Below are 18,772 nucleotides of genomic sequence, written 5' to 3'. Positions count from 1 at the left end.
TTGTACAGGAATGTTCAAATCAAAAGGACTCCCTGTAGTTCCTAAATGTAAATCCTTAGCAAATTACATGCCAAGATGATAGCTCCATTCCACATGGGAAAAGGCAAATTCAGCCATTATCTTGGGGTTTTAACCAGGGTTCCAGCCGTTGGGTTGTACAGCGTCTTTAAGTCTCCTTTATGATAACTTCAGATGGACTGTAATGTAACATTTTGCAGAAGAAACTGGCTTCTAGCAGTTGAATAGTGATGCTGGGAATAATTTTGTTTTCCCTGAATAATGGTTTCTCAAAGCTTCTTTAGAAGTTTAGAATTGGTACCATTTCTTATCCTTATATTTCAGCATTAACTGCAAAGAGAAAAATAGTCATCATAAGATGCTATAAAACATCTTTAAAAGTGCAATTCACAGCAAGCCCATATTGAGCTAACTTTAGGTAATGAAATCTCATAACTTATAATAAAACAGTATGACTTTTTTTCTTTTGTGAAATGAAATGCATGTGAGAAAGAGCTAAACACCACCCAACCAAGCTATAAAGACTCATTTGACAGGAAATCATTTTTAATTGCTGGGACAAAATGGAAGGCATAGACCAACTGCTATTGCTGTCCCTCACTGCCTTCTTCTGGGGCTCACATAATCTGCTTATACACCTTTAAAGAAGCTGATGCACAATACTAATCTAGTGTATCAGAAGCAATGGATAATTTTCATTATCCCCCAAGGTAAAGAAATATCAATATTATAGGATTTCAAAAGATTATCTTCCTAGCCAGGCATGGTGGCACACGCTTGTAATCCCAGCATTTGGGAGGGTGAGACTGGAAGATAGTGGTTTGCTGACACCCTCAGCTACTCCTAGAGAGGCCCTTTGCAACTCAGTGAGACCCTGTCTCAAAATAAAGAATAAAAAATAGGGTCGGGGGTGTAGCTTGGAGGTAGAATGCTCCTGGATTCCATTTCCAATCTTCCTAACAGGAGGAATTCTAATACTTATAAGATATCCAGGTTACCCTGGTTAATTCTGTGAGTCATCACAGGGTTACTTACATGGCATCTCTGTTTAAGCTTTCTTGTGTAGGACATAAATGTTTAAAGCTACCACCATTTGAAGATACCTCTATTTACTTAGGCAGTTTACCTCATGTGCATGTTTGGAAAATGCTTCTGCGCTGGTCATCATGCCTGCAGTCTTCTCTTCCAGCTCTCCTAGCCTCTGTCCTCTCTCGTCAAGGGCAATCCGGGCCCGGGTCAGCTCTCCCATCACGCCCCCAGCAGCGCCTTTCATCCCTTCTATTCCGCCTGGTCCAGGAATGTGCTGTGCCAGGCTGCGCGATGCTTTTCCTGCTGAAGCTTCCCCAACTGTGAATTGAAGCCATAGCAATTTCAAACATGTTGTCAATAATTCAAATCATCAAGGTTGTCACCCAAACAAATACTGTCATGATTTCTGTTAAAAGAGTGACGTATTTGGCCTATTCACATACATGTGTTTGAAGATCTTTAGCATTTATCCCCCTCCCCCAAATGCCAAAGAGATCATGAGAAATGCTCTTACCATATGCCTTTATGTAAGTGTGCTCCATACAACATGGCATAACTGCATTTATTGACATGGCTGATTTGGAATTTTAAAAACATATGAGACCTCATGTTTAACCCATATTAGTGTCTGTTCTAGTCTAAGGCATGCTTGTTTGCTTAAATTTCTGCCCAGGTTTTTATTCTAACCTTCTCTATTCATCTTGATTTATCAGCCTTTGTAGGCCTCAGGCTCTCTGTAAATACTAGAGAATATATAAATGATGAATATTACTCTACATATGTTAAAATTTTGTGACTTCATGAAAGGCAAAAAATTTCTCAGTCACCTACAAAGCTCAGTTTCCTTTGATAACACAATAAAGTTTTTTAAAGTAGATTTCTTGTCAGAAATTTACCAAATATTTCTAACAATGTAACGTTGGAATAGAATCTAGATTTTTAAAAATAAGAGCATTGTTGAGATATAATTCACACATCATACAAATTGCTCTTTAAAAAAAGAGTATGATTTACTGTTTTTTAGTATATTCCCAAAGTTACACAGCTATCACCATGATCTAATTTTATAATATTTTTACTTTGTTGAAAAGACTCCCCAAATCAATTAGTAGTCACTCCCTGTCACCTTCCTGCCCCAGCCCCAGGCAATTAATGATCTACTTTTAGTCTCTGTGGAGTTGCCTATTCTGGACATTTCATATAAATGGAATCATGCAATATGTAACCTTTTTTGCCTAACTTTTTTGATTCAGCAGAATGTTTTGAAAGCCATTCATGTTGTAGTTTGTATCAGTATTTAGTTCCTTTTTGTGGCCAAATAGTATACTGTTATATGGTGGTACCTAGATCTATTTGCATAGTTTAAATTCAAGAGAAATAGAGTTTTGATCTGCAAGACCAAATGGTGGTGATATGTTCTGGAAAATATATTACCTAACATTTTCCTATTGCTTTTTAGTTATTATTCTTCAGAGTATTACTGATGGATTTTTATCCTTTTATTGGTATATTGCAATTATACATCTTAGTGAGGTTCAAAGTCACACAGACAGACATGCACACAGGTTTTGGTGTGATTTCCTTTAGGTCCTACCCCACTACCTCTTCCTCCTTATATAGAACAACTGGATTGGTGAACAGCTTCATACGTGGGCACAACATAATTTCAACTGTTTCTTTCATCAGTTCTTCCCTTTCCATGGCCCACCTCCCTTTCCCTACCCCCTTCCATGGTTTTACTGGTTACTCTCTTCAGTTACCTAAAGTTTCTTTTCTGTCCTAGTTTCTCTTTAGTGTCCATATATGACAGAAAACATTTGACTGTTGACTTTCTGCAACTAAGTGATCTCACTTAGCAAAATATTCTCTAGTTCCATCAATTTTCCTGAAAATGACATAATTTTGTTTATTCTTATGGGTGAACAACATTCCATTGTATAGGCATACAACATTTTAATTACCCACTCATCTGTTGACATATACCTAGGTTGGTTTGATAATTTGGTTATTGTGAATTATGCTGTTATAAACATGGATATGCATGTATTATTATAGAATTCTGACTTCAATTCTTTTCTAAACATACTGAGGAGTGATATGGCTGGGTTGTATGTTAATGATAGATTTTTTTTCTTTTTCATTTTTTTTTCTTTTTTGGTACTGGAGGTTGAACCTAGAAGGCATTCTAACTCTGATCTACAACCCTAGCTCTACTTATTTTATTTTTAAGCAGAATTTTGCTAAATTCCTGAGGGCCTAAGTTGCTGGGGCTTTTACTCAAATTTGTGATTTTTCTGTCTTAATCTTCCAAGTGCTGGGATTATAGGTGTGGGCCATCATGCCTGGCTTACTGGTAGATTTTTAAAGTAGTTTATTATATGGCACTGATAAACTTTGCATTCTGAATAAATAATCTTCTAATAGTGATTATAGGCAGGCAGATTATATTTTTTTAGATTTTAATAATTGAGTGCCTTTATCTTGCCATGTAGGTATGATCTACCAGCAAATGAGACATTTATTAGCTTGGTTGTTATTTGTTTGAATTGTATGTATTATTTTGTTAAACTATTTCCTAATATAAAGTGACTAATTTTATTCATGTTTGGTTTATGGACATAATTTACATGGTACAAAAGGATTCAAATATTCAAACTTCAAGATAGAAATAAAAACACCTAGCTTAGAATTTGAGACCATATATTAAATTATATGCACACACACACACACACACACACACACACACACACACAGAAAGAGAAAGAGAAAACAGATCTACTTTGAGATACATTTTTATAGTTAGGGATTTACTCACAGAGTTCTTCTCTGTCAAATGTTTGTCCACTTCCACCAAATAATCCCTTAAGAAAGCCTCTATTTTGAGCTTCTGGTGTCTCTATGGGAGTAAACAAATCTCCTAGCATGTCCTGTGCCAAATTAAAAGAAAAAAAACAATATATGAACTAAGAATAAAAGAAAAGAAGTAATATATGAACTAAGAATAAAATAATAGGTAGAGGTAACATTTTGGTATGGTGAAGTATAACATGGAGTTTGCTTTCCTTATATTTTCCTGGTGAGTTTTACTTTGCTCACATTCCTCTCTCTGGTATTTCTTTATCCAGTTCCTTTTTCTTCCTTTCTCTATTAATTGCCATAATAAAATCTTCCCTTTTCTGTCCTAGTCTCTTCTCTCCTCTGGAAATCTAGCATGGGAAACTGATATTCACCGTATAATTAATTTTCACCAATGATCACTGACAATCTTTTCAATTTCCACAGATTCTTCCTACTTCGATTCCTTTCTCTGAAACAAGCATAGTCTTCCTTAGGAAACAGGAAGTTTGTGATAGCATATGGAAGAAGGGTGGGTTTATTTTTATTTCAAGTACAAAATTATGACATTGTTGAAAGTCATTAAAATGAGTCAAAATAGGCATCTAGTGTATGATGAGGTACATTGTTTTCAATATTTGATGAGTTGTAGAATGACTGGGAAAATATCTTGTTAGAAATGCAGAAGTTCTGCATTACAAGCATGTGTCCCCAGCTCAAGACAAAAGGACTGCAGGTTCAGGGCCAGCCTCAGCTGTTTAGTGAGGCCCTCCACAACTTAGTGAGACTCTGTTTCAAAATAAAGAATAAAAAGTAGGGCTGGGGGTATAGTTTGGAGGTAGAATGCCTAGAATGCTCCTGGGTTCCACCCCTAATACCACAAAAAGGAGAAAAAAAAAAAAGAAATTCACAAGTTCAGCCAGGAATGGTGGCACATACTGCAATCCCAGTATTTGGGGGGCTGAGACAGGAGAATTATGGGTTCTCAGCCAGTGTCAGCAACTTAGGCCCCTTTTCGAACAACAGAATAAAACAGGGCTGGAGGTATAGCTCTGAGGTAGAACACCCCTGGCCTCAATCCCCAGTAACACACACACACACACACACACACACACACACACACACACACACACACACAAACACACACCCACCAGAAGTTTAGGCTATATTCCACAAATACTAAATCATAATCTACACAGATGTGTTCTGGTTATATGTATTTTTAAAATCAGATCTTGCTCCCTGGAACTTAAGAAAAGAGACTAAAGCTTAAGAACCATCAGTATTAGGAAAAGAACCAAGAACAAGGGTTCGGAGATCTGTGACTTAATGTCATTTTGCTACTGAAAGTGTGACTTTACCTTCATCATCTCTCCTGACCACCAGACCTGAGCTCTACTTCCTGGAAGCCCCTTTTCTTTGGAAACAGCACCATTTATTTAGCTTTCCAAACCAGAAAAAATTTACCCTTTATCTCATTCCTATGTCTAATAATCCACAAATCCAAAAAACTACACTTTATAGCTATTAGATCTGCCAGATTTTCTCTATCCTTACTCTTGACTCCCTAACTCTAGTCTTGCTTCCTTAAAACCAATGAACATACTAATAACCAGAATATTTTTTTTTTGTGGTACTGGATGGAACCCAGGTGTTTTCTACCTCTGGGCTATACTCCCAGATCTATTTTATAATTTATTCAAAAACAAGTCTCACTAAGTTGCTGAGAGCCTCACTAAGTAGCTGAGGCTGGCTTAGAACCTGTGTGATCCTCCTGTCTCAGCCTCCTAAGTACTGGGATTACAAGTGTGTGTCACCATGCTCAGCTAGAATATTTGTTTTAATAAACAAATTTACTAAAGCTTTTCAGTGACTTCCCATGGGGATAAATAGTAGAGTCCTTAAGAAGTTTACAAAGTGCTCCAAGACATTCTTGACCAGTTCTCCAACACTGTCAATTTCTGGACTCTATGCTTTCTTGGAAGTTTCCTGGACCCTGAGGTGTATACATACCAGTACTTCTGTCTAGAATATATTTAACTTTTTCATCACTTGGATAACCCCTACTTAACCTTCAGAAGTCAGTTGTATCTACAACCTTCCTCTAACCTCCCCTCTCTTCTGCTCCATCAACCTAAGTGCCCCCCTTTGTCTTCCCAGCATAGGTATGCTCATGTGTATATAGCATTTCCCACAGAGTATGGTGGTTATCACTTTATTTTTCTCTCTCTGTGCACTAGCAGGCAGGAACCTGCATATTGTTCATTGTTGTATTCCAAGGGCCTTGCCAGGTCCAAGGCATAGAGTAAAAATTCAATAAGTATTTGCTGAGTAATAATAAAATAATCCCACAAGATGTATATGTTCCAGGCACTGCCTCAGTGCTTTATATAAATTCTTAAGTTTAACAATGATGTTCCAAGTTAACAATAATGTTCCAAATTTGTAAGTTTAACAATAATGTTCCAAATTAACAATAATGTTCCAAATTCTTAAGTTTAACAATAATGTCCCATATCAACAGGTTAAATAAAATGCCCAAATTTAAACAAAAAGGGAACCAAACTATAATGCAAATAGTCAGAGTTTATATTCTTAACCTCTACATGATAACAAATGGACTTTAGTTTTTTTTTTACTTGTAAAAGAGTTGGACCTTCAGTGAGACCCTGTTTCTGAATAAAAATTAAAATAGGGCTGGGGGTGTAGCCTGGAGATAGAAGACCACAAAAAATAAAATAAAATAAAATAGGGCTGGGGGTGGGTGTAGCTCAGAGGTAGAATGTCCCTGGGTTCAATCCCCAGTACCACAAAGCAAAACAAAACAAAAACAACCCAGCAACAACAAAAACCAAATGCCCAATTCTAACAAAATATATAGTTATTTGTTGGCTCTCAATCAAAATAAAGCTTCTTTTTTATAAAAATAATGAACTAAATGGTACAGTTTGCTCAAAAAATAATGAACTCCCTGAACTGGATGCAAACTTTTGGTGTGTATATACATATTTCCCACTCTGGGAGGAAACATTAAATATTTCAAAAGAGTCTCCATAAGAAAAAGCAAGTAATAAACAAAAGAACAAAATATTAACTATTAATATAAAATTTTACATTCTTTCTTTTTATGTGCATACCTACTAGAAGTTGGTAAGAGTCACAACCAGGGACATATATTCAAAACATATTTCAGGAAAGCCATACTTACTATACAACCCAGTAATATTTTAGCTTACAGACATCTCTCTGATCTAACAACCATGTCTAATGTTTTGTTTGTTTTATAAGTGTAACTGACCTACCTGTAGATTATCACACATTTCTTGACTGTATGTTAACCGCTGAATTTCAGTAGGGGAGACAAGATACAATGCCTGTCCTTCATTGGTAAAACAAAATGTCCGTGCTATCCTCATGTCTGTTAGTGGCAAATAATTAACATCCAACATTGGGCGAAGACTGGGTAGACTGAATGGAAAAAAGTAAATTCATATCTCATATTAAAACTAATAAAAGTACTTCCTTATACAAAATCAGTAACTTTTAAACCATTATTTTATGGTTGTTTCTTTTTATGTTCTTGAAGGCTCAATAAGAGACTTTTACATAAAATCATATACACACATAAAAAAATCAGTCTTTTTTAACCAACAGATGTTTAGCAAATGCCTTTGAAAGGTTAAATATAGTGGCCAGCAATTTCAGGAGCAGTTTTTGCGGCATTCCATAGGGTTCCTACAGTATGATTATAGCCTTTGTTTATATCAGAAACACTACAGCTAGAAAGTGTCTGGCTGCATACTCTGTCTCCTGTTTTTCTCCAGAGTCTGAGGAGGCTATGCACTGCAGAGACATGGAGTTAAATCAGTTCTCTGTGCCTGGGAATGGTTTTGCCCGGAGTGGCTTTGTTTCCAATTCCTTTACTCCTTCTATCCATAGGAAATGAAAATTACCTGTAACTTAGGGCACCCGTACTGAAGGTATGATAAATAAATAAACATACCCAGGGCTGAAAGGAATGAGAATGAGTTATAAATAATAGAACAGAATTTGTACACTGAAATGAATAACACACATTTGAAGTGCCTTATCCAATGGCTATATCCTTATTCTAAGGTAGCTCTAATTTTGCTAAAATATTCCTCAGAATGTCCTTTTAGATACTGTTGTTAGAGTCAATTTTACAAACCACTGAACAAAACCAGTTTTATCACTTCTTAATCATATCTTCTCATTAAATGTCAAGGTTTGAAACCATTCTACCAAGGCTGTTTCCAATTATTTTAAAGTACTTTGTAACTACACCTTGGGCCCTAAGACTTTACTATACAAAGTGGGGTCTGAAATCTGTGCTATTGGACTAAGCCTTTCCTGAGTTTGTAATGCTGTGTTGCCCAATATTTTAGAAGCTAATGAAGCATGTGTGACTACTGAACAGTTGATCCTTGACTAGTCTGAATTAAGATGTGCTGAAGTATAAATTGAACACTGGATTTCAAAGAAATAGTATAAATTTTCTGAAATTTAAAAGCAATATTAAAAATTATCTATTATAGCACTTTTGGTAACTAAATCCCTTAAGATATAAGTTTAAAATAAACTCGGCTGAACAGACTTCCATGACAGACTCAGTTAAATTAATGGATAGGGTTGGGAAAGAGATTCCAATGGACTTTTCTGATGGACTACACTAATAAAATATAAAAACTAATATAATATTAAAAAGCCAAGAAAAAACTTTTTATTTATTTTTATGTGCTTCTATTGGTGCATTATAGTCTCACATCATAATGTAAATCATGTTGACAATGACAAAGAAAAAATTTAAAAAGTGCAATCACTTCAAGTAGGATAAGTGAAAGAGTAAGTTAATTGTTCATTTTCTGCTATACAGGGACACTTTTATAAAGAAATAGAGTTGGGTAACCAAAGGTTTTCACTAAAAGTTGCACCTATGTTTGGGAATTGATACAATTTATTCATATAAGGCTTTGGTATCCTTTTCTACTCTCTACTCTCTTGATTTTTTAAATTTAGGAACTTAGAAAACTTAGTTCAGCAACCAGTCATTTATCAGAAACTAGAATTTGAGGAGATTATACTTAGGATATTTACATTCTGATAGGGTTTGGAAATATCTGGGAATACACACAGCATGGGAGAATGAAGAAGGCTAGGAGCAGGCCAATCTGTGGGATGCAGTTCCTCAATCCATGCAGCAGAGTACATATTATTATTTCCTAGACACACATAATATAGAACTAAAATAGCAACAAAATCATTTTTCTCCAGTATGTTTAAAGGTCTTTAGGAACACATGAAGAGTTGCCATATGACATGTTGTCAAAGTTGCCACTGTCATATGAAGTGGTTTTTACAAAGGACAAAGGGTGACTGAGATCTCATTTTACCAATAATTCCTGTTGTTTTAAAGACTCTTGTTTTTAATTTCTCAAGAAATCTCTCACTTCATAAATGTAGAGTAGTATATTTACTTAAATATAAGTTATTTTGAGATATACAATATACCATTTGAGAAATCAAGAAAAATATTACAAAACAGGATGAGTAATCACTATCAAGCTACAATTCCAACTGTGACTTAATAGAAGTTTAATGCAAGACAAGTTGTTAGTGACTAAATACTTAGGGGAGTAAAAGGTATGTGTGTGTTAAATACATGCTTAAACACACATAAATATGTATTTTCCCTCCAAAAAACCTGAGGAATGTCTAGGAGAACACTGGAATGACTTTCATTGGAATTTAAAAAAATTTGTACAAGAGATTGAACCCAGGGCATTCTACCTCTGAATTATACCCTTAGTTCTACTTGATTTTATATTTTGAGACAGGGTCTAAGTTGCTAAGGGCCTAAGTTGTTGAACCTGAAATTCTCCTGTCTCAGGCTTCCCAGAACTGGGATTACAGGCATGTGTCACAATGCCTGGCTGGGATCTTTAAAAATAGTTATTGAAAGGCAAAATCAGACAAAGAAGGAAATAAACAGAAATATATGAGAGAATAAATAGGCAATAAAATGATCGACTTTATTTTTTCAAAACTTTCTCCTTAGAACTTCCTCTTGGCTAGTAAGTCTGCTTTCCAATTAAATAACAGAAATGAAATACTATCAAAGCCTAGTTTTACTCTTTTCTTATTTCTCATCTCTCTTTTTTAAAACTACACAATTCCCTAAAGAATAATCTCTAACATATGTAAGGAACCAGATGGTCCATGTTTTAGGGTCTGGGGCCGTGTAGTCTCCTTTGCAAATAATCAAGTTTGCTCTGCAGTGCAAAAGCAGGTACAGCCCATATATGGGTATAGCTATGTTCAACTATATTTATGAACAAATATTATATAATTTTCACATATGATGAAATACTCTTTGAGTTCTTCAACTATTTAAAAATGTAAATACAAGTCTTGGCTTTCAGTCTGTACAAAATCAGATGGGCTGGGGTTAGATTTGGTTTCTAGGTTATAGTTTGCCAACTTCTGATGTATTCTACTTCCTCTACTGTCCCCTTAAAATTTAGCTTTTGTCTTCACCATGCTTTTAAGATTTGCTTTCTCAAAGACTTTTAATAGTCAAACAGATGCAAAATCAAATGTTTTTTTTCTTGTACTCAAATTCTTTGGCCTCTGTTCTATTTGTCTCCCTCTTGAACCACCTCCTTTGATACTCTTTTCTTTTTATTTCATGAAGTTATGCCACTCTGGCCCTTTTATCATCTCTCTGATGACTTCTTCTCAACCTCCTTTGCTAGATCCTCTTCTTCCCTCCACTATATAAATGTAGAGGTAGATACCCCAACATTCTATTCTCAGCTCAGTCTATTCCTCATTTATTTTTATACCATTTTTGATTATCTCATTCACTGCTACAACTTTTACTAATGCACTTACATAGAAGACTATCAAAGCTACATCTTTCACCTACATTTTTAAGGGCTGACCTCAAATTGCTTGCTAAACTTCTCCTGGATGGCTTATAAAAGCCTCAAATTTCAAATATTTATTTCAATGATTTCTTACACTTCTCATTATCATCTTTTTCAAATCCTACTGACTTTTATCTATGCTAATAGAATCACTATTATCCAAATTTAAAAAATTATTATTTTAATTCTAACCCAAGATTTAACAGCCTCCATTACTTTCACAATTCACCAGCTGTGCATACAGCTCATTTCCTCCATAATTCCTCACACTTGTTCTCCCCTGCCTTCTGTCTAGGTATCACTTCATCTCAAAAGCCTGTCCTAATGCATAGCTAGAGAACATTAACAGCCTGCTTAAAATCCTATTTCTTATATCTCTTAGCCTTCCATTCAGGGTTCTCAACGATTTGATACAAACCCCCTCTCCAGGTTACTTTCCTCCCAACAACTTTTCTTTTATAATCCGTGTTTCACTATAGTATGACTTTTAACTAGAGATTTAGCTTGTTAATAAAAAGTCAATTCCATATTTCCTGTTGGAATTTTTTCCTTCCTCCCTCCCTCCCTCTCTCCCACCCTCCCTCCCTCCCTTCCCTCTCCTTCCATTATTCTTCTCTTTGTTTCTTCCTCTCTTCTATTCCTTTTCTTTCATTCTTTCCTGGGGATTGAACCCAGGGCTGCTCTACCGTTGAGCTATAGCCAAGTTCTTTTTTTTTTTTTTTGGTGGTGGTACTGGGGTTCCTGGAAGCCCTTCTACCTCCGAGCTACACTCCCAGACCTATTTTTACATTTTTATTTGGAAACAGGGTCTCCTAAGCCAGCGGGTGCGGCTGGCTTCAAACCTGCGTGAGACTCCTGTCTCTGCCTCCCAAGCGCGGGGATTACAAGCGTGCGCCACCACGCCCGGCAAGTTCTTTTATTTTTTTATTTCTCACCAAGTTGTCTATTCTGGCCTTGAAATTGGTGAACCTCTTGCTTCAGCCTCCAGAGTAGCTAGGATTATAGGCATGTGCCACTGTATTTGCCTTTTGTGTTATAATTATTTTATGTATCTGTCTTACCTCTTCAATTCAATAGTAAGCTCCTTAAGAGTCATTACTTTTCATATCATTTAAAGGCTTAGGACAATACTTAACTGTTTCAATGGCTTTTGGAACTAGGTGAGATATTAAAAAGAATGACAATGACTTCTATATAACTGCTCTTAATAACTACTGAATTATAAAATAACTAACATTTTAATATCTCACAAATTGTATTTAATTTCACTAACAGTTGTGTGAAATTTCTCAGCTGACACCTTGATTTTTAAGGTGTCGGATAATTTTTATTATACTTCTAGTTTCACTTTTTCCTAGACTTGCAACCTCAGGCAAATGATTTTATTAACATGTGGAAAATAGAAGATGCAAGTAATACTTTAGTTTCCTAGGGAAGCTATAACAATCAAATAAAATCCTGTGTTTAAGTTTTTATGTGAAATATAAAGCATAGTAAAACTAATAGCTTCATTTCCTTATAGCTTATTCATCTATTATTTCCAGCTCCTGGCATAAAATTTGGAATATACTATATACTCAAAAAGTGCGGAGCACAAGATTTTTACCCGTTTATGCTGTATAATTACAATGCACAAATAAAAAATTTTAAAAATGTGCTGAGTGACTGTATGAATGACTGAAAAATCATTCTTTCCTTAGATTCCTTGATGTCAGTGAAAAATATTTACTTCATTCAGTGTCAAGTGTTTGTGGAGGAAAAAAAGCCAAAACAACCAAACCAAACCAAACCAAAACAACAACAACAACAAAACCCCACCCAAACAAAACCACACAAAAAACCCAAGACTGTCTTCAAATTGTTGAAAAATCAAACATTCACAAATATAATTAAATAATAATTTCAGGTTGTTTTGATAATATTTGCACATCAAACATACACTTTTCAGGATTGTAGTCTACCTTGCTGTCACTGTTGTGATTAGTAGATAATTTATAAAGAAGGACAGTACCTCATTATCATGATATGCCCATTAGCACAAAAGCACGCCAAGCAGGCACTGTTACACATGACCACCACATCTGCTTGCAGTATAAAAGATGTCTCGGTGATGTTATGAACATAAAGGCAAGTCTGAGAAGGCAGTGAGAAGACTTTGGCTTGTTTTTCTGAGCAGACTATCATATGCTGATGATCTCCTATTTCTTGGGATGAAGAGGAGTTCATGACCAATTTCCTTCTCCAAGTTTTTTCATTTTCATCTATGTTGTTTGGATCCCTCCAAACTTCATATGGTGGTTGCATTAACCCACCAATTCGGTCCATACAGGAAAACGTTAGCACAGCTCCTTTCAATGAGAGGAATGTACCTATAAAACAATTAAACATCATGTGCACATGAAATTCTTTCTAAAACAATTTTTATTTATGTATGGGTAATAAATGTTTACATTATGGTCTTCCATCTATAGTATCATTGTGTTAAATTAATATATCAGTAGATTCGTGAGTTTGTTTGTCCCAATCACTTGGAATTATATAGTATTAGGTCTAAAAGAAGCCTAACACATTAACTGGTCAAATTCCCTCATAATATTAATGATTTCATTTTCTTACTTCATAGGCTAATTTTCTAGAAAATCTTTATTTTCCCAAAATAAAAAACCCAAGGGCATTCTACGTCTGAGCTACATGTTCAGCCTGATTTTTTATTCTTTATTCTGAAACAGGGTCTCACTAAGTTGCAGAAGGCCTAAGTAGCTGAGGCTGGTCGCAAACCTGTGAACTTCCTGTCTCAGCCTCCCAAGTATTGGTCTTAGTTGCACTTTTAAATTCACTTTAAAAGAAATCCACACAGGTTCTCTAAGAGTAATCAGAAAGGTAAGGTTGTAGATGTTTAAGCACTTTAAGGGACAAAATGTAAAAGAGTAGCTCTCTTGAAACTGCATGAAAAAAGTAATGCCAAAAGCCATGCTGAATTAATCTAATTATGCTACTTTGTAAAATGAGTCTTGTAACCAACTGCTACAGACAGAATTTTCTAAGTCCTATCATGTCCCACATAATATCATTTAAGCCAATGATGGTGGTCTTATAAGATTAAACTTGAGCTGAAAAATTCCTGTCACCTAGTGATGTTGTAGCCATCATAATTCACTACTTGACTGTTTATAGTGATGCTGGTATAAACAAACCTACTCTGTTGCTAGTCATATAAAAAAGTAGCACACACAAAAATTCTTAGAAATTATAATAAATGACTATGTTGTTATTTTAGATTTTTACTATACTATACTTTTATCATTACTTTAGTGTATAATTTTTCTATTATTAAAAAAAAAGTTTACTATGGGACATAGTGGCACATGCCCATTACCCAGTACTTGAGAAGCTGAGAGAAAAGGATTGTGGGTTTGAGACCAGCCTCAACAACTTAAACCCTTACCAGTTGCATCTATTACAATGTTTTGTAACATTATTTTCATGATACCTTTTTCTCAGCAAATTTGTTATTGGTATGGTATACAGTACATCTACTAGTTTTGTATGCTTATATTATACAATTCAGTGGTATTAAGTATGTTCCTATTGTTGTGTAACCATCACCACCAGCCAACTTCAGAATTCCTAAATATATTTTTAAAATAAAATCTATTAGTAGTTATTGGGTAAGGTATGAATAGCTGGGTGTGGTGGCACATGCTTGTAATCCCAGCATTCAGGAGGCTGAGCCAGAAGGATCACGGTTTATGGACAGCCTCAGTTACTTAGTGATGCCCTTTAAAACTCAGTGAGACCCTATTTCAAAACAAAGAATAAAAAAATAGGGCTGGGGGTGTGTAGCTCAGAGGTAGAATGCCTCTGAGTTTTATCCCCAGTACCATAAAAGAAGGTATGAATAATTGTTATAAAAGTCATTCCTAATCTTATTATCATTAATTTTTCTAAGTATAACTTTCCTCGGGTCTGCTATATACTATGTATTGCATGTTTTAAACAAAATGATTCTCATACAATTAGAATAATTTACTGTGCTATTTTAAATCAGGCCATGACCATCTAATTAAAAATTATTTGAAAACATCATCTTTCATATATTTATAATATTCTATCAATATTATATTTTGTCATGTTACTCTGTTACTTATTTTACCAATCTTTCTTTAAGACATTTTTGTTAGCTGGGCGTGGTGGTGCATGCTTGTAATCCCCACGCTAGGGAGACTGAGACTCAGCTACTTAGTGAAGCTCTCAGCAACTTAGTGAGACCCTGTTTCCAAATAAAATAGGTCTGGGAGTATAGCCCAGAGGTATAAAGCCCCTGGGTTCCACCCCCAGTATCACCAAAATAAATTTTAAAAAGACATTTTTGTTATACTAAATATTATTAATATAAATATTATGATTGATAGATATTATTTACATGTTAAATTTGCTTCTTTGATGAATTTCCTTAGGATAGATTATAGTCTTTGTGGACTTCCAAGGCTAATATGATAAGATTCTGAAGGTTAGCTCAATTAGGACTGGAATGTCTTTGGTAACTCAGCAGATAATGAGTGATCAGATTTTAGAGCAAAGAAACTCAGTGTAATAGACTAGGAAATGCAATAAACTGAGAGCCAATAAACTAAGCCTCAGAACTAGTTCTTTCTCTAGTTCTCTGAGGCATGTTATTCAGCCTGTCAGGGGCTCTATTTTATTAGTTTTTAATAAGAAAATGGCAATAAATCAGCAGGCATCAGAGTCAAATAAAGTTTTATTTGTAGAATCAGCATCATTTGTGGGTTTGTTAAAAATATAAATTCTCAGCCTCTACTGAATCACTGAATTAGAAACTCTGGTGGTGGAGCCCATCAATCTGTATTGTAATCAAACTCTCCATTTTGATGCAGATGAAAGTGATAGGAGTAGACAGATGATCTTTAGGTGTTTTCCAACTCTAAAATCCATATACATTAAAGTTCCATATTACTGCTAAGTATTCATTGTGAGGGCAATCGAGATAATAAATATAAAGAAATTATCTTAAAAAAGAGAAGGTGGCTTTTCTTTGTTGGGAGATTTTTGATTATTGATTTGATCTGTTTACTAGTTATAGGTCTATTCAGACTTTCTATTTTCTCATAATTCAGTCTTGGTAGGTTATATTTCTAGAAATGTACCCATTTCATCTAGGTTATCCAGTTTTTTGGTATATCATTATTCATAGCTGTCTTTTAAGATTTTTTTTCCTATGGCATCAATTGTAATCTCTCTCTTTATGGTACTGGAAATTAAACCCAGGGGTGTTCTATCTCCGAGCTGTACCCACAGCTCTATTTTGGTTGCAGAGGGCCTTGGTAAGTTTCTGAGGCTGGCTTGGAACTTGTGATTTTCCTGTTTTAGCCTCCAAGGTACTCAGATTACAGGTATACACCACTATGCCCAACTTCCTTTTTAAGTTCTGATTTTATTTTAATATTTTCTTTTTTTATTAATTGTATTTATTAAGCTGTAGATGTAGCAATTTTGTTTATCTTCTCAACACTTAGTTTTGTTAAAAATTTGGCTGAGGCCTGGCATGTGGCGCATGCTTGTAATCCCCGTGCTTGGGAGGTGGAGACAGGAGGATTGTGCAGGTTTGAAGCCAGCCTTGCTGGCTTAAGAGACCCTGTTTCCAAATAAATATATAAAATAGGTCTGGGAGTGTAACCTGGAGGTAGAAGGGTTCCATCCCCAGTACCACCACCACCAAAAAAAAAAAAAAAAAAAAAAAAAGCTAAGGACTCAAGTAGACATTTCTCCAAAGAAAAGATATACGAATAGCTGATGGCTGTATCCAAAGATGTTAAATGTCACTATTCATCAGGAAATACAAATCAGAACCACTGTGAGATAAAACCCAATACCTGTTAGGGTAGTTACTGTTATAAGATAAAACAAAAGATAATCATGTTGTCAGGATGTGGTGAAACTGGAACCTTTCAACACTGTTGGTAGGAATAGAAAATAGTAAACTGCTATGAAAAAGGCTATGTTCATTCTTTGAATAGTAAAAATTAGAACATATAACACAGGAATCCCATTTCTGGATGTGTATCTCAAGATTAGGATCTTGAGGAGATATGTACTCATATGCTCATTGTACCACTATTCACAAGAGTGAAAATGTGGAAGCAACCTAAATGCTCCATCCAGAAGAATGGATAAAAAAAAATACAATGGAATATTATTCAGCCTTAAAAAGAAGGCAATTCTTTAATATTCAAAAACATGGATGAACCCATCATGCTAAGTTAAATAAAGTAGTCACAGAAGGAAAAGTACTGCATGATTCTGTGAATATAAGACATTTAAAAAGTTAAACTCACAGAAGCAAGGCAGAGAGTGGTGGTGTCCAGGGACAGAGAGAAGGGAAATGAGAAATTAGTAATCAGCTAGAATAAAATATTTTTCTCATTTATGAAAGATAAGTTCTAGAGATCTGCTGTACAACACTGTATGTAAAGATTATACAATGAACAGCACCCATAACAGTTCCTATACAATTGGGAGATCTGTTATTAGTTCTAGGTATTTTTAAAATTTCTTTTATTTTTTTGTGGTACTGGGGGTGGAACCCAGGGGCTTTTTTACTTCTGGGCTATATTCCCAGCCCTATTTTATAATTTTTATTTGGAAACAGGGTCTCACTAAGTGGATGAGAACCTCACTAAGTAACTGAGGCTGATTTTGAACCTCTTGTCTCAGCCTCCCAAGCGTTGGGATTACAAATGTGTGCCACCACACCTGGCTGGGATTTAAAAAATTTCTATCCTTGTCACTTAGAAAACCATATTTGCATGCTTTCACTAATATGTGAAAACTAAAGTGAAATGGGTCATAGGAGGAGCTCCAGGCGAAAAAAGAGAACCTATAGAGGAGAAAATAAGGCAATCTGACTGAGGGCAGGGGAGTTCAGAAAAAAGCTCTCTGAGGCACATGTTGTATTTAGACAAATGTATGGATATCAATAACTAAGCCAAGCATGGGAGGGAGGGTTAGGGAGGGTAGGGGGTGGGTACTGAATGGGGGCTGACTGGGTGATATGTGCATGTATGTCTACACAAGTTTTTTTTTTATTATCCCACTATGATGTATGAATATAATGCACCAATAAAAAAATGAAAACCATATTTGCTAGGATATTTCTTGGAAAATTGTCTTTCAACTATGGTTTTAGGCTTATGTGTAACCAAAATTTGATTTAACCTTAAAACTCATGAGGAACACCTACAACATATTAGGTAGAAATATGTATAATTATTTTTTGAGTTCAAGAATAGATTTGACTTAATCATTCATTATGATCTGACTGATCTGGCTCTAACTCAACCAGAACAAAGAATAATGCATATTTCCTTAAAATCAGGAATTTAGTAAAAAAAAGTATTTTTACTGTAAAATATGTTTAAAATAAAATTATTTCAACATATTAAAACTCAATGTATTTATCTGAATTTGCCTTACTAGTAGAGAGCTGACTACTCTGCCTACTGTCTGTCTGTATGAATTTAGCATAACACTTAACAAAAAGACACAACTCTATCTAACTTGCAAAATCATATGAGTTCTTTAAAAATAAAACCCTTTTTTTCATTAATGAAATTATTTCTAACTTAAAATGATCAAAAACCAATTCTTACATATACAGGAAAAAGACAATAAAACTATAAACATTCAAAGCAAGGGGAATCATAGTACTTTTTGAAAAGGAAAGAAAAGGCCAAATACAAATATAAGATATGCCTTAGCAACAATAGTTATAACAGGACAAATTCTTTAGGCTCAATGATTAAAAGGAAAGAAATTATGTGGCAAGTCTTTAAAATAAACTGTAAAGATTATAAAAGACTTTAGAAATCATTAGAAAGCTTCTAGATTAATTGTTTTAAGCTCTTCAAGAATGATATAAAAGCATG

At 34.9% G+C, this 18,772-nt stretch overlaps 1 protein-coding gene across 4 annotated transcripts in view; it reads right to left on the bottom strand.

Moving 5' to 3' along the window:
- Nucleotides 1-306: 306 nt before the first annotated feature.
- The window catches only part of STXBP5L (syntaxin binding protein 5L), a gene marked incomplete at both ends in the record, with an annotated part of 294,065 nt that continues 275,599 nt past the window's right edge, over nucleotides 307-18,772 (bottom strand). For all 4 annotated transcript variants that reach the window (XM_080695519.1, XM_080695521.1, XM_080695520.1 and 1 more), the window contains 5 exons: nucleotides 307-348; nucleotides 1,145-1,365; nucleotides 3,863-3,974; nucleotides 7,185-7,350; nucleotides 12,841-13,198. In XM_080695519.1, coding sequence (XP_080551645.1) covers nucleotides 307-348; nucleotides 1,145-1,365; nucleotides 3,863-3,974; nucleotides 7,185-7,350; nucleotides 12,841-13,198 — 899 coding nt within the window. The remainder of the gene's footprint in view (nucleotides 349-1,144; nucleotides 1,366-3,862; nucleotides 3,975-7,184; nucleotides 7,351-12,840; nucleotides 13,199-18,772) is intronic.

This window comes from Muscardinus avellanarius, assembly GCF_963383645.1.
Source record: "Muscardinus avellanarius genome assembly, chromosome: 5".
NCBI classification, from domain to species: domain Eukaryota; kingdom Metazoa; phylum Chordata; class Mammalia; order Rodentia; family Gliridae; genus Muscardinus; species Muscardinus avellanarius.
This window is presented reverse-complemented; position numbering and strand designations above follow the sequence as displayed.